Source organism: Ptychodera flava, chromosome 5 (assembly GCF_041260155.1).
Source record: "Ptychodera flava strain L36383 chromosome 5, AS_Pfla_20210202, whole genome shotgun sequence".
NCBI lineage: Eukaryota > Metazoa > Hemichordata > Enteropneusta > Ptychoderidae > Ptychodera > Ptychodera flava.
In genome coordinates this window covers 39,168,133-39,183,753 of record NC_091932.1, presented here as the reverse complement: position 1 = coordinate 39,183,753, position 15,621 = coordinate 39,168,133, and the positions used below count along the sequence as shown (strand labels likewise).

The window sequence follows — 15,621 nt, the reverse complement described above, 5'->3', positions numbered from 1 at the left end:
CGTACTTTCTGACAACTTAAGTTTCCAATTCGCCTTGTTTCCAGTTATTTCAGTGTATCTGTTGTTGTTCACCTGTCGGTTTATTCATAGACTCCAGAGAAAGTTTAGTTTTTCTTTAGGGTGTATGGTTTAGTTGAGATGCCGATGACGTTCTGTCAGTCCCCATTTGGAGTCTCTTAGTATTGTATAGGATATGTTAATGAGCTCGCCGAACTCGTCTATGCTTGGTTTTAAGTTCCCCCGATGTGATTATATGCAGCATTCTCACGTTTTCAAGCACATTTTGATTAACTTGTAAGAAACACATATTTTGTAAGAGTTGGGGTTTCCGTTATCTTGGTAATAGTGTTTGTATGATACGTCCAGACGTTAATGCATATACATATCTTTCTTAAAAGGTTCTTCCGTATGGTAAATTCTTGGCAAAGATATTCCGTACAATTACGCAGTTTTTTTTGGCATTAATTTATCAGATATCGTAATGACAGTATCACTTATATCAGTATCGTAACATTTATCAAGTAAGTATGACGGATATCAGATTATACCATGCCGGCAGTCAAAACTTACACTACTTATTTCCATTAGGGTCGCGTTTAAAGTTTCTGTCACCTATATTTTTTCTGGATTGAGTCATTCATATTCTCTGCATAAAGTAAGTAAGGGACCTCGAAGTGATGCGCGCGCACTTACGATAATAGTATTTAAAACCGAGGGAGCTGATTAACATTTACGTAAGTCACAGTGAACAGTACGCGGTGATTTGTTGTGTGAGATCGACTAAATCATGGAGTTGTTTGGCTTTCAAGTATCTGCATGGATGTTGATTTCTGTAGTAGCGATGGTTCTGTTTTACTTGTAAGTATTTGACATGTCAGTTTGCCCGAAAAACAACACGCAAACGTTGATTAGCGTATTCCAGACAGAGAGAGAGCGAGTGCGACTGCAGTGTCAGCAAAATGTTGAACTCAATGACCTACTTGCTCACAAAGGCAGGTGGTAAAAGCCTAGTGGTTAGAACAACCCTAGCGTCTACCAATGCCGGACAATAACTTAAACATCTCAGTGTCAGATGACGACAACAACATTTGTTATTCAAAACAGTCAAGTAATGGCGACTGTTGAAGGCAACACAAGTCACCGTTAACGGATGGCTCTTTTTCAGAAATGTACAGAAGGGTAGTCCGTACCGCATTTTCTAAAAATCGATGTCAAATTACAGCATTGTACATCAGTGAAACTCGTATATTCTTCAGGTCTCTCATCTAAACTTGGGAATTATACGTTTCTTTCGATGAAGCAAATAATAATAAATCGAACAATAAGATTAAAGATCTTTAAAGTAAGGTAGTTAGACTAGATGGTTGGAAAATAAGTAATGTGACAGCGTCAGTGACCCATTTTGGAGCAAGGAAATCCAAGGTGTCAAAAATTCGGCGCCAGATTTGTCCTGTCCTCTTTGCTAACTATAACCATGTCAGGGCAATGTTTGCTCTTCTGGTACTGCAACAGAAGCAGCAGCTACATGGCTATTTTTCTGGTCCCATATTTGCCTGTTTCCTATTTTAGTTTTTGAAATACTGAAATGGTAAGTCAAAGATTTTAAAAAAGACAAAGAAAGAAGAAAAAAAGAATGTTAACTTTAAAAAGCATCGTGCACGACTAACAGAACCTTTTGCAGAGGAAGTTACAGGACTTTGATTTAAGGTGGAGTTGCATGTTGCCAACAGTTATTTTCAAAGCAATATTTCTCATCAAAGATGACAAGAAAACTCCTTTATAATATATATATTTTAAAAAAGAGACTGTAAAGTTTAGTATGGTACCATGGTAGTATTGGTGTACATTTGGGGTTAAAAACCTCAATTTTGGTATTAATGATAAAAATTAATTTCAGTCAAAACGTGATGCTATTTTCTGTAATGTAATATTTCACTTATTGTGCATTACCTATCCTCATTCTAAAATGGCAAGGGTTGAATAATTGACACTATAGAAAAGTGATTAAAATAATAATTAGCAAACTTAAAAAACCTCTTATTCAAAATGTAAGAACTATATTGCCAAACAAAATAGTTGTTTTGTTAAATAGCATTTAAATAACATAATATGAAAATTTTAGAAAATTTGACCAAGCCAGAAGGGTGTTAAATTATTTGGAAATTCTGAAATTCTAAGGAAAACGAAGCCAGGAAGTCGAGTGATGTGCATACATTTGCATAAATAAACATGTCTTCATCACGCAACTTACGTCTGCTTGACAACCTGAAGGGTCAACCAAACCAATACTTTAATCTTGGGTAAGCAAATCAATTAAAATTGAATGAATATTTGAAAAAAGTAACTTTTGAGCAAAATACGCTGTGATGGGTACAGCACGCCCTTAACTTACGCCATGTGGCGTAATGACAATAAGTTTGGCACAGAATTTCTAGATACTTGCTTTCGGCACAAAGAATTTGCAGCCGATAAATGGAAATAATAGAGATATATTTGGTAAAACTTCCTTTGTGACGCAAATTTAACATTCACCGAAATGTATGTTATATCATTACTAAATCTGCTAATTGAAGAGGGTAACAACCAAACGCTAACAGGTTGTTGTCATGTCTATATTAGGTATGCAACATGGCATTTTTCCACGTTCCGAAAATTGGGAATTCCTGGACCCGCACCGTGGCCACTTGTAGGAAACTTCATTGAATTGAGCTCAGTGAGTTGTAAAGACCTCTCTATGTAAAAGTCAGTCAATCTATTTGTATATCTACATACCTTGCTTTCTGTCTTTCTCTGCCTGTATGCATTCCCGCCTTTGTTTGTCTATCTGTGTATAGCTACATTTGTATATCCTGCCGAATGACTGGCAATACCTGCTTGTTCATATGTCAGTCCTTTCTATCTCTACTTGCTCATGTGCCGTTCTATATTTTCTAAGCGTCCCTCCACATTTCAATTTATTTGTCTGATCGCAAGATTTCTATTTATTTAGTGTGTGTACGAGTTCTAACTTTAAGATGACTTTGAAAAGAAGAGTTCTATTTTACGGCTGTTTTAAATCACATCAAAAAAATTGAATCCCTTTATGCACGCATCAATGCTTGACAACGTTTAGATGGCGTTCATATGACAATAGAATTTAGTCAAGAGTTGGTATACATTTTCATATCTCACAAATATAGGTTTTGCATTTGGGACATTCACAAAAGTTTACAACTTAATCGCGCAATATCATATTTTTGTTAATGGCGATGCATTAACAAAAAATGATATTGCGCGATTAAGTTGTTTGTTTATTAACTACGAAAATGAAACATAAACATGTGATAAACTCCCTAAGTTCGAACTTCAGTTTAACTCGAAAGGAGAACGGACACAAGCTATATGAATCGTGACTAAATGCATCGTTTCAAGAGTCCAAATTTCCTTTCATGAATCAGATCATTCTACAGATATTGTTTGCTAGCATTTTAAAGTTACCAAGAGGTTCTAAATAGTTCGATGTAAGCGTAAGACTTCATTACATGTATATCTGTATTTGTAGGGTGTCCAATACAAAGAGATGGAGTGGTACAAAAAATACGGCAAAGTCTTCGGGTAAGTGATAGATGGGCACATGACTAATTTCGACGATACTATTATTTAATACCTTTATACACAGTTAAAGAGCAATGATGTGAATTGTAAGGCCCCATTGAAATCGCAACTATTTTTAAGTCTAAAAGTTAACCGCCATTAAATTCTCTTTGTGAGGTCGGAATGGTTGCAAAACTCAACGTCGTATGTTTTTGCTAACAAAAATATAGAAAAATCAATTTTGCTCTAGCGTGTTTCCATGGTATCAATTTTAATGATCATGCAAATCATTTAATGTTGAGGTGATTCAAGAATATCAGCATCACAAGTAAAACTCAGACACCTTTCGATTGCAGAATTATCGGAAGGGATGGTCAAGGTTGTCGTCAATATCACTTAGATGTCTTTTCATTCTCCTATCATCTGAGTGGATATTTAGATGGATTTGAATTTCGCATGATTTTCTACTTGTTCATCGAATATACCGCATATTGGAAGGTTAAAATTGAATTCAAATTGACAACAATGTTAATAAGAACACAAAATGACAGCAAGCTTTAAGATAGGCATTTCTTTAAAAAAATAACAATGGCTCTTCCATCACGTGATGAGGGGCCGAGGACGAACATAATATTGTTTGATACTCATGTTAACAAGAATGAAAACAATACTAGAATTTTCATGTCACTTTTTGATATTCCTGTATTAATGATTATCGTCGATATGTGGTATATATTTGAAAAACGGACCATATATTCTTCAAAGCAATCAAAATGCTTAATATTATATTGGGCTCAGCCCTTGGTGTCGCACTAGGGGTTAAGATTTGAAATGTTATTTATATTGCTATATACGTTTACACTCTGATAAAAACAGTTCACGTACAAGATGTCATACCCTGCAGGTAAAGATTTTCTGTAATGTGTAAAAATGTTGGGCAAAAATTGGCAATTTTTACCGTGATAGAATTAGAATTAGAATTAGAATTAGAATAGCTTTATTGTCCAAAATTGGAAAATCGTCTTTCTAACTAACTACCTATTGTGTTTAACAAGGAACGTATTGTGCCATCATTATCGTTGTAGTAGTAACTACACTGCTCAACGTCAAGTTGCTAGTTGAAACTATAGCATTCCGTCTGAAAACTAGCAAATTTTGCATCTAATTATTGACACAGAGGGCGCTTTTCGAAAATTAAATCCCAACATTCTTTGCGAATGTTCTCGTTCACATGCAAGACAGTTTTCTCTTTTTTCTATATTTTAGGCGTGATAGTAATATTTTGTATCAGTGACAAGTTGGATAATTATATTCATAAGCCAATTAAAGAGATATATTTTATTAATGGTATGTTATAAAATAATACTTTGTACGTTTCGTATTTGTTTATTTACGATCACTCAAAAAAACATGGCTGCTCCCAAGAAAATGGGTACACTTCCGGTTACTCGCATAGTATATTATGAATCTGCGCATGCGTAGTAAGTAAGCCCCATGCGCGACTATAGATATGAGTTTTGGGAACAAAATTTTCAAGTAAATCATTGGAGTTCCTTTGGACTAACCTTATCAGGCTTACAATTCTTTGATATCTGTGATGCTGATATCACATAAGTATGATTTTCGACATCATCAAATTAGGTACCACTGACACATGCAACAGTAAAGTTGGCGTTTTGTTATCTTTCTTGACTAAATTATCGCCAAGACGTTAATTTTGCAAAGACCTTAAGTTACAGCCGGAAACTGGGAAAAATAAATGTTAAGATTGCTAATACTTTTGATTGCGATGTGGCGTTATATTTTCCTGCCTTGTTGCCTCCAGCTAACGAATTTGACAGCAGATCATAGCAGTCTGCTAAACATCAGAACTACGTCAGCTCCAAGATGACAAAACCGCATTTTAGAATGCATTTGCCATTTAAGTTCATAGAAGACAAAGGAGCAAAATAAGCAGTTCTGGAATATTATTTTTGGTTCATATTCATACATGTCAACAAGGAAGCAATATTAGTCTTTCATCCATAATGTGCAAACTATAAAAAATCCTTCTAGCTGTTATTTTTATTCACGTTTGTAAGATTCTTGTCAGTATGACTTGTAATAATCTCATTTAAGTATTTAAAATTATTTTTCCCAGGATTTTCGAAGGGCGTCAACCAGTGCTTGAAGTGGTAGGTCCTGAGATGTGTATGCTGATTTGCGTCAAGCACTTCACCTCGTTTTACAACAGAAGAGTGAGTCATTAATGTTACAGCGAAATATTCTTGAATCTTTATTTGATCCGGTTTTTTTTTTGCAAAATTCCAATGGTTTAAATTGCTGCTTATGTGTAGCATACATCTAGATGACAAAAAAAATGTTCGGAGATGTGTATATTTACAGAGGAGTTCCACATTTAAGTCAATTGGCACTCTAACTTAAACATTTATAAAGAGTCATGCAAAGCACATATATTTCGAGGAAGGCGAACATACTGTGACCATTGAATGCTGTTAATGATTGTGCAATAGAGAATAGAATTGACCCTAACCCACTACAAACATTACGACATTACGATAACAAATCGCATGACAAATGACGACGACTTGAAATTTATTATACCCTAAAGATGTGCAAATTTGTGTTGGCATTTAGATGAACAAACCTTTTCTGTAATTGTGGACTTAATATAACCTTGAATATACATACCTGCACTGAAATGACAACGATTGTACTCATCATCAAAGCTTTCATCTTTCCACAGCGTCTACTACTTGAGAGTAAACCTTTCAACCATGCGCTGACGCTCCTCGTTGATCAAAATTGGAAGAACAAGAGAAACACTCTCACACCAGCTTTCAGCGGATCGAAAATGAGAAGTGTGAGATAACGTCCTGTTTCTTTCTAGCTTCGAGTTTGATGACATACGACTAAGGAAGAGTGAACAATCAGTACAGTACCTGTTACTGATGATATTATTTTCACTAGTTTTGTTTCTAATGATAACCAAAGTGACATGTGCTTCTCCCAAAGCATGGTAAGGCACGCGCTATCAGGCTTGTCAAGTAACCTTGCCAAAGTGTAAGCTGCGTTGTTATGTTGTCGACAGGTGAATTGTTTTCCTTTCATAAAGTCGAAATACGGATTCAAGTTTACAAAATTTATCAGAACATAATATTAATAACATTGTTTCACGTTTCCGTCTACATTTTGTTGATAATTTTGATACTTAAATGTTTAAGCTTCTACTGATTGGCAGACTGTTTCTTCTGAGGTATCGTACGCAATAAGGAAGAGGCCATTTCGCAAAAATAAAGATGTTTATAACACAGTACAACATAAATGATAATACAAGCATCAATGTATAATCTTGTTAGTTTGAAAACTAAAATTGATAGCGCGATCGGAGCATGGCGATAGAGAGGACACGCCAAGGAATATGACATTGAACTTGTCCAATAATATTTTCCATTCAAGGTAATACATTACCAGGTCCATGGGACATTTGTGATTTAAAAAATTAAGTAGGACCATCCTGAACTACTGACAGTTAGTGGTGGTACCAGGTGGCCGGAATGGGTAAGAATACCCTGCTAGCATGCCACATCCGTCAGAATTGGTCCCAAAATTGTCTAAATATTGTATGAAATGATACAGGATATGAATCACTGTAATGGAATGCTGTCACTATTCATTTGAGTGACCGAGGTGTCATATTTGGCCACTATGTCATCATGTCGACCGTAGAACCTTTTGAAAGTCCTCACATTCATAAATGTAACTTTGCTTTCATAAGGTTCTTACTCGAGTAAGAGTAATATGGAGGAAGTTTCATGTATACCGCCCGTAACGGAGAATATCATACTATATCTTCACAGATGACTCCCATCGTTAATAGGGCTGCGGACACCATGATAAGAATTCTTGGTAAACACATCAAAGAAGGAAAGACACTACAATGCAAAGAGTAAGTCATTCTCTATGAAAGGCTGTAATGAAATAGAGTTCCTATACAACCGTCTTCATATTTTCCGCCGAATTTCGCCTGAAAGACAATTTTGAAGCTTCACCAAAGAACAGGTTTGTTTCGACTTGCATATATCCGTTATACGAAACCTTGAAACTCAGTGATCCATGGGTCTGGTTCTTGTATATGTATTTCCTTTCATGAAAAGATAACTACCTATTTAGCAAAACAGCTGAACTGAAGTTGTCTTTTTTATTCCCTCAGCTTCTTTGGTGGCTATGTTATTGATAGCATGAGCAGTGCAGGATTTGGTGTGGATGTGAACTCACAAGAGCAACCTGACCACCCCTTTGTCAAGCATATCAAGGAAGCCTTCTCCTTTGAATTTTTTAGTCCGGTGTTAATAGTTCTTTGTAAATAGCTTTCCTGCAAACGATATTACTAAGTATATGTGTCTTGGTTTAGAAATGATCATAACATAAGCTAGTTCGAGCAATCATACACAAATCAAAATTTAAATACAGAATATATATAAAATGTCACAATCGAAATAGATTTGCGAAGGAACTTTCGCCTGAAGGGTGTTCAGAGTCCAGAATAATACATTTTATTGCTTTTCAAAATACACTTGAACGCCCCTGATGTATTTTTGGGTTTCGTTAATTTAATTCTTGCTGAGTCATCACAGTCAAAATGCGATTATAAGAGGGACAGAATAACAATATACATTTTAGCATAGGTACAACTACCGATAAGTCAAGAAAATGTACCGATAAATCGTAATTGTTCATCATTTTTCTGTTTTAATCAAACTTTAACGTTAAATGACTCAGCTAAAATTACATGAGCGAAACTTAAATACACTAGCGGGTGTTACTTGTTAGAGTTTTTCCCGCATTTGTATCTTTTAAAATCCGACTCCAAGATGATATGGTTTCGAATCTCTTTCCGCTTCTGTCATGTTGTCTCAAAAAATCATGCCTAGATTTGTCATTTATCCATCTTTAATTCGTTGAATAATTTTGATAAACATGAAGTCGATAAAACATGGTCACGGGGCATCAAATATAAAAATTACAGTGTATCGTAAATAGCAACTCCTCAATCTTGCGTTATGTTTATACTATCCAACTGGTCTTTTATTTTATATCTCAATGCAACGACAGTCCTTTTTCCATTTATGATACCAATCCTGAACTGGCTGAATATTGGATTTGTTCCACGAAGAGTCATCAGTTACTTAGTGAATTTAACTGAAAGAACAGTCGAAATGCGAAAAAAACAAGATCCCTCTGAGAAGGTAGGGAAATCAAAATCTTCGTTACACATTTCTTTTAAAATTTGTATTACCCCGTTGAAGGGTTGATAAAAATGTTGGATAGATTTCGCTAGAACTTTAGCAAATTGTGACTTCAGTGGATAAGTAGCATTTGTTACTTGAAACAATGTAACAACGTACGAATGAATTTATAAGTAGCATTTGTTACTTGAAACAATGTAACAACGTACGAATGAATTTTGAATGTACTACAATGAAATCGAAAACAAATATTCAATATAGGAGAACAGGACAGACAGTTCGGGAACTTGCCAAATATAATAAATTATAATTTGTACTATATACGGTATATTTTTCATCAAAATGAGGCTATGACCCCTGCTATGACCTCAATCTTAAGTAGACTGTTGCAAGCGACAAACAATAACAAAGATGGCGGTCCGTATGAGACGGCCGACTCTCTTAAGCCCTATTTTCTGATGATTTCTTTCACGAAATCAATGTAATCATTTCTTATACCTACTGTTCGGATTATCCGTGCACCGAACTTTAAAGAAGTCAGTGTTTTATGCATATTAAGAGTTTCTAAGGTATTTAGCTACCAAACTTGATCCTAGATTAGTGTACGCTGATTAGCCAAGTTTAAAAAAATACTATATCTGGCATATATACGTCACGTGAAGATATTTACTATTTGAAGATATGAAGATATTTGAAGATATTTTATAGTTCCCTGCCTGCCTGGTAAAGGCAGAAATCAAAGAGTTTCACATACTAAAAAAGCGAACCCTACATATTATGTTAACATTTATGTTTAACAGTTACTTTTGATATGTTTACAATATATGCACATCTACTTTTTACTAGAAAGTCGACTTCTTGCAGCAAATGCTGGACGCCCGTGAAGTTTATGATCAATACATCAAAGAAAATGAAGCAGACGAAGATGAGAATGGAGTTCAACTAGTGAGAGATGGAAAATCAGACACACATGATTTCCATAAAGGTTTTACAAATGATGAGCTCCTGGCGCAGGTAAGAAGACTGAAAAGCAGGTAAATTTTCCTAAAGAGTGGTGTCCCTCAATCATATCTTTAAGAGTGACACTGAATAAATTTTTGTTGATAATCAAATATATCCTTAGACAAACGAGGAAGAATGTGGAAAGGTTTTCGTCGGGTTTACATGTCTTCATTTCTTAAATAATTGACATGGATTTCTTCCAAACGGAATTTCGCGCGTGCACTACTGTTTCAGGAACACCATTATGCGGATGTCAACTTCTGCATAACTGATATCTTCAGTTTTTTGCAAAATGTGATCCTGAAAACGAGATTCACAATAACCTGATTTTGTCATTATTTTTACTTGCAATTATAGATAAGTTTAAATATACATTTGAAGTTAATGTCATCTCTTTTGTCATTTATTTCCGTTATTGTGCTGATTCTATTATCTATTAACTTTAAAATCATTAGGTTTCAAGAGAAAAACTGATCTTTGACAATACCAACTAGGAATAAATATTCTTCCGTACATATCAATGAAGCGAAAGTGATAGTCACATGACAATCTATTATTTTTTAAGTCAATGGTATTCTTCGTGGCTGGTAATGAGACAACGAGTACAATGATGGGTTTCCTCGCTTACTCCATGGCAACCAATCCCGACGTGCAAGAAAAATTGTGCACTGAAATCGATGACGTAATGGCAAACTATGACGAAGTTACTTATGACGCTGTGTCAAAGATGCCATACCTGCATATGGTTGTTTGTGAAACTCTCAGAATGTATCCGCCTGTTGTAAGGTTAGAGAAATCATTTATCATTAAAGGTATACCGTCAGCTGTTCCAATTTTTGCCACAGTTACCATGGAAAGAGAAAATCTAACCAATCAAGACTTTAAGCGGGTGGCCGCTGTTTAAAAACAACGCCCTCACAAGGGCATTTTGAATACAAAGGAAAAGGAACGCCCCTTTGACTGTATATGAACATATTTAGATTACAGGTGACTGTATGCCTTTAAACATCTTCTAAACCTTTGAAGTACGATTGCCAACAGCAAGGCCTAGACTGCCATTTGTCTATAAAAGCAGCATAAGGTGAATCAACATCAACGTCAGCACAATCAACAAACAACACAACCTATGATCCAGTGCAAGCATCCGGTAATCCATAGATTTTCGTCATGCTGAGAGCGAGTATAAAATACGCTCTAAAACATTGAAATTTTTGTCTTGAGCTGGTATAAATTATAACGAGAATATTGCATTTTTGGCATGAGCGCAAATGACTCGACCAAAACGATGAATTATATACGTCTAATTCTGAACAACAATAATAACAATATTATTAATATTAATAATGGTGATTACGACAACAGATATGATGACTTATTATAACGATCATGAACATTCGTAATCATCATCATCAACACCATCATCAACACCATCATTATCATCGTAATCGTCGTCATCATCATCATGGTGGTGGTGGTGGTGGTCGTCGTCATTGCGATAATGACGGATTTTTAGCCTGGATAGAAACGCGATTATTGTATATTACATTGTGCCTGGAGTGACTATCAATGCTTGATATCGGAAAACACCAGGATATAAATGCCTTACCATTGTTTCTGAGTTTAGTCTAATTCCGTAATAATGCATATTGCCCTGTTTAGAAGATTTCACTTAAACTGACATTGTTGAAATAATGGGTTAATTTCTAACAGGTTTGACCGACAGTGTAATGAGGATGTCACAATCGCTGGGATTCATATTCCGAAAGGAATGATCATTGCAGTGGCGGTCTATGCAATCCATCATGATCCAAAGATCTACCCTGAACCTGAGAAATTCATCCCGGAAAGGTAGGTGGTTGACTTGTCATATCACAAGTAGATTTTCTCTGCCACACATTTATGATGTCGACGCCGAGTTATAAAATACTACCGAAGAGCTCATGACTGACTTTTGAAACAGGTTCGAATAATATTCTTTCAAAAAATTGCTACTGTTAAGATGTCTATATTTTTCAAATTATCCGGCGCCATTTAATGACAATGCACAAATTGTTACAATGAACCTGTATAACATTTTGAGAGGTAAAAAAGATTCATCCTAACGCGAAAGACAATAGAAACGACCATATGATACACACCGATGGTGAAATATTGTACTGCGCTCACATAAAAAGTGCACATTAATTGCAAATATTGTGACATATGTACAGATTTACTAAAGAAGAGAAAGAGAAACGCCATCCTTATGCGTGGCTGCCGTTTGGAGCTGGTCCCCGTAACTGTATCGGAATGAGATTTGCCTTGTTGAAAGCTAAGATTGGCCTGGTCCGTATTTTCCAGCAGTTCACCTTTGAACCCTGCGCCGAGACTGAGGTATGAATAGTTAAGATCTGACTTTTGTACGAACAAGCACATTTAGTTAATGACATCACATACGCCACATAACGAATTGGGGATGATTTAGTCATTTAAGCATGCACACAAAAGTTTATTTACTGCAAGATTTGAGTATGTTTGAACGTTAAGACGTAGAATGATGATGATGATGATGATGATGATGATGATGATGACTTACTCTTGTTGATATGGACATGAACTTTCTCTAGATGCCTTTGAAGTTTCATGAATTTTTCGAATCTCTTTATCAGATACCTCCTAAGTTCGGTAATAATGGATTTCTAACGCCACCAAATGGTGTGAAACTCAACGTAAAGGCAAGAATGTGAAAGCTATTATTATATAGACATCACTTAAATGATTGAAGGATGCGACTCAATGAACATGTGCAAACATATTATCTGGTATCAAACTCCTACAGTATACGAACAGCAAAATCTTGATTTGCGAACAATGAAGAGGCTTCGATAATCAGGATCATGCTGAACTTTTAAAGGGAAACCGTCATCGGAACTGCGCCTGTGTGAGTTTCCTGTTTACAAACAATGTGTTTGGTGCACGATATCTAGATGCACCTCGTCATCATAGCTGCAACATTTAAACTACACGATGTAGATTATGACAGACGTGTGTTAAGTCTCATTAATCACCACAGTACCTAGGAAATAGTGTTTGCATTGGTGTGTGGGTCCCTAACGACCTTTGAGCGCAGTTCTGACGTCTGTATCCTTTTAAAGGAACATATCAAGCGGCAAATATTATATTCCAATAATAAAAGTGCTCTGTACACATGGTATTTCTTTAATCACAATAATGTTATTTTCAGTAGTTATTGCAAAATAACTTATATATTCAAGTGTCAGTATAATATTGTGCATACATGTATTCAGATTACGTACTTTTTATAGTAACGTTGAATTGTCTCATAGAATTCATGTAATGAATGAAATTAATTTTATCCATACCTAAGAGTGGAATTGTTGAGCTAAAGAATACGCATTATATTACATTTAAGCGTTTTTAGAAACGATTATAACCTTATTATTGAGTTTTTCTGAGTTTTATCTATCAGTTCTTCCCATTTCCTTCATGCTCTGACTGATCGTAGTAAATAAAAATAAATGACTTTATAGCCTAACCTAGCCTCTTGACTCTTTATTTATTTTACACCCCATTACAAGGACGTTTATCTCTCATATACACACATCTTGTAATTAATAGTCAACATGACTAATTATGCTAATCCGTGGACTTATCAGGGATTTTATAGGTTAGTCAACATCGCGAAAGATAGAAAAACTCCTTTTTCATTTACATCTCTATCTTTGCAATGTTGACGAATCCTTGATAAGTCCACGGATTAGCATAATTAGTTGTGTTGACTAATTAATTACAAGATGTGTATATGAGAGATAAGCGTCCTTGTAATGGGGTGTAAAATAAATAAAGAGTCAAGAGGCTATAGATTAGGATATATAGTCATTTATTTTATTTACTACGATCAGTCAGAGCATGAAGAAAAGGAGATGGACAGACAGTGACAGAGAAAACTGAGAAAAACTCAATAATAAGCTTAATAATAGTGATTGGGCCGCCTGTGTTACATGACGACATTTAGAGACGGTAAATAGTCAAGAAAAAATATGCAAACGAAATGTACAGTTAATGTACTAAATAAAGATTTTTATTACCATGTAAACTCCTGTACAAATTTTTACTATCTTTAATTGGATTTAAAGCTTTACATCAAGTCATTTTTCTCAAACAGTAAGTTGCTCTATACTATTCTATATATCATTGTAGATGATAAGAACAAAATCATTTTGACTTACATCACGAAAAAAATCAGGATATGGTTATAACTATTCATTTGAAAGATGCACTGTACTCTACCCATTGCACCCTGACCCCCTGGTACTCTATGACGTCATCGGACATTTCTGTCCGAGCCGGGTTCAAAGGGTTAAGTCATCGTCATGTTAACAGAAATGTTTTCAATTGAACTGCATTACTTATCGAAATATAGTATTGGTAACACGTTGATCAATTTATCCACTGTGTCTTGTCCGTGTCAGTTTATCTATGCATGTGATAAATCCACATCCCATTCTTTATTTTACAAGGTTTAGCACTCGCATTCGTCTTCATCGCTTGAATAATATTAAACTACTTGTTTTGGTAGGTGAAGAGCAACACCTGATTCGAAGACCAAAAGTACATTCGATAGATGAATGTACTTACTCTACCAATTACGGCTGTAGACAAGTTTTATTCTTGAAAGTGGAACGCACGCATATCCCTTTCAGTTACATTCCAAATGTTTAGACTTACAACGAAAAGTTTGTTAACCTTGAAAAGTCAGCAAATGTGTCGTCTGCTACATGTTTCTTTTTACTCGGTTACAGTATTGAAAGTTCATATGTTTGTATTGAGCGGAAGTTGGGGGACCCAACATACTCAATTATCTGCATGGCCGTGCTTCTGTTAGCTGGAATGCGTTTGGTTTTTACTCTGTTTGCGCGTATTAGAATAACGTTGACTGCTTTACGATGTATTCAAATTGTCAAATGCGAATGCCTTCTTCTCACTTTCCACACTATATCAAACAGGGTTAGCCCAGTTTCAGTGCACCAATTACATCGTAAGTGATTTATCAACAAATAGGCATTGTAATAGAGTTGCATGACCGGTCGAAAAGGTCACCTTGGGCGTCGTGTAAAGCGTATAGCAAAATTGCTCCAAAGAAAGATTAAAGAAATGGCGCAAATAAGCCTGACAAAGAAAAGTATGCTCGCCTTAAGTCGACCTTGACCCTTTAGAGAGCTGTAGTAAATGCAGCGAAGACATATTGTACTTTAATCGAACTTCATTTTATTGTTAGATTTTCTCTATTCATGGCGTCCATAGAGTTTATGGAATTTGTCGGTCTACTGATGTGAACTGATAAAAGGGGTCAAAGCTATCACAAAAGCTAGAGGTTACCTTGCTCTACTTGATATAGGCATGTTCTTTTTCACAATGCCTGCCGAAGCTCAATAATGTTGTGCCGTCATTAGCAGGGTCATAGGGAAAGCAACTGTCCCCTCGGACATTTTCCACCCTATCAATATGTACACTTATGTAAATTACCAAATCCAAATTAAACCACGTTCTTCCCCTTTATAGTTTGGTCAGGCTACAGCCCTAATAGCTCGTATTCTGTTATCGACTACAGGCTTTTAGGTCCAAAGTATCATGTGGCTTGGGTTTTTTGCGATGAGTATCGTTGATTAGAAAACACTATGGCAGTTTCAATTGCTGTAGTGATTTATAATACCAATGAGGTCATCCATTCTAATGACATAAAACATGTACATGTGTCCTTTTTGACTGTTGACGCCCTCAACGATCAATGAGACCT

General features: G+C 35.6%; 1 protein-coding gene across 2 annotated transcripts; it reads left to right on the top strand.

Annotated features, from left to right (window-relative positions):
- Window positions 1-723: 723 nt before the first annotated feature.
- On the top strand, window positions 724-14,272 carry LOC139133889 (cytochrome P450 3A8-like). 2 transcript variants are annotated; one of them, XM_070700662.1, is made up of 13 exons: window positions 724-858; window positions 2,620-2,713; window positions 3,542-3,594; window positions 5,714-5,810; window positions 6,320-6,436; window positions 7,434-7,522; window positions 7,787-7,935; window positions 8,689-8,822; window positions 9,669-9,836; window positions 10,390-10,610; window positions 11,535-11,672; window positions 12,035-12,197; window positions 12,473-14,272. In XM_070700662.1, the coding sequence occupies exons 1-13, from the start codon at window positions 788-790 to the stop codon at window positions 12,548-12,550; spliced, it is 1,572 nt and encodes a 523-aa protein (XP_070556763.1). In that variant the 5' UTR covers window positions 724-787; the 3' UTR covers window positions 12,551-14,272. The 2 variants fall into 2 exon arrangements, with proteins under 2 accessions (XP_070556763.1, XP_070556764.1); XM_070700663.1 differs by having other exon boundaries at window positions 728-858; window positions 2,620-2,742.
- Window positions 14,273-15,621: the final 1,349 nt, after the last annotated feature.

What these genes read in the sequence shown, in the direction of transcription:
- LOC139133889 (XM_070700662.1), top strand. Translation starts at nt 788, where the DNA reads ATGGAGTTGTTTGGCTTTCAAGTATCTGCATGGATGTTGATTTCTGTA. An exon ending in AAGACACTACAATGCAAAGA is followed by an intron (nt 7,523 to 7,786) that starts GTAAGTCATTCT and finishes TTATTCCCTCAG; the next exon opens with CTTCTTTGGTGGCTATGTTA. An exon ending in AACAAGATCCCTCTGAGAAG is followed by an intron (nt 8,823 to 9,668) that starts GTAGGGAAATCA and finishes ACTTTTTACTAG; the next exon opens with AAAGTCGACTTCTTGCAGCA.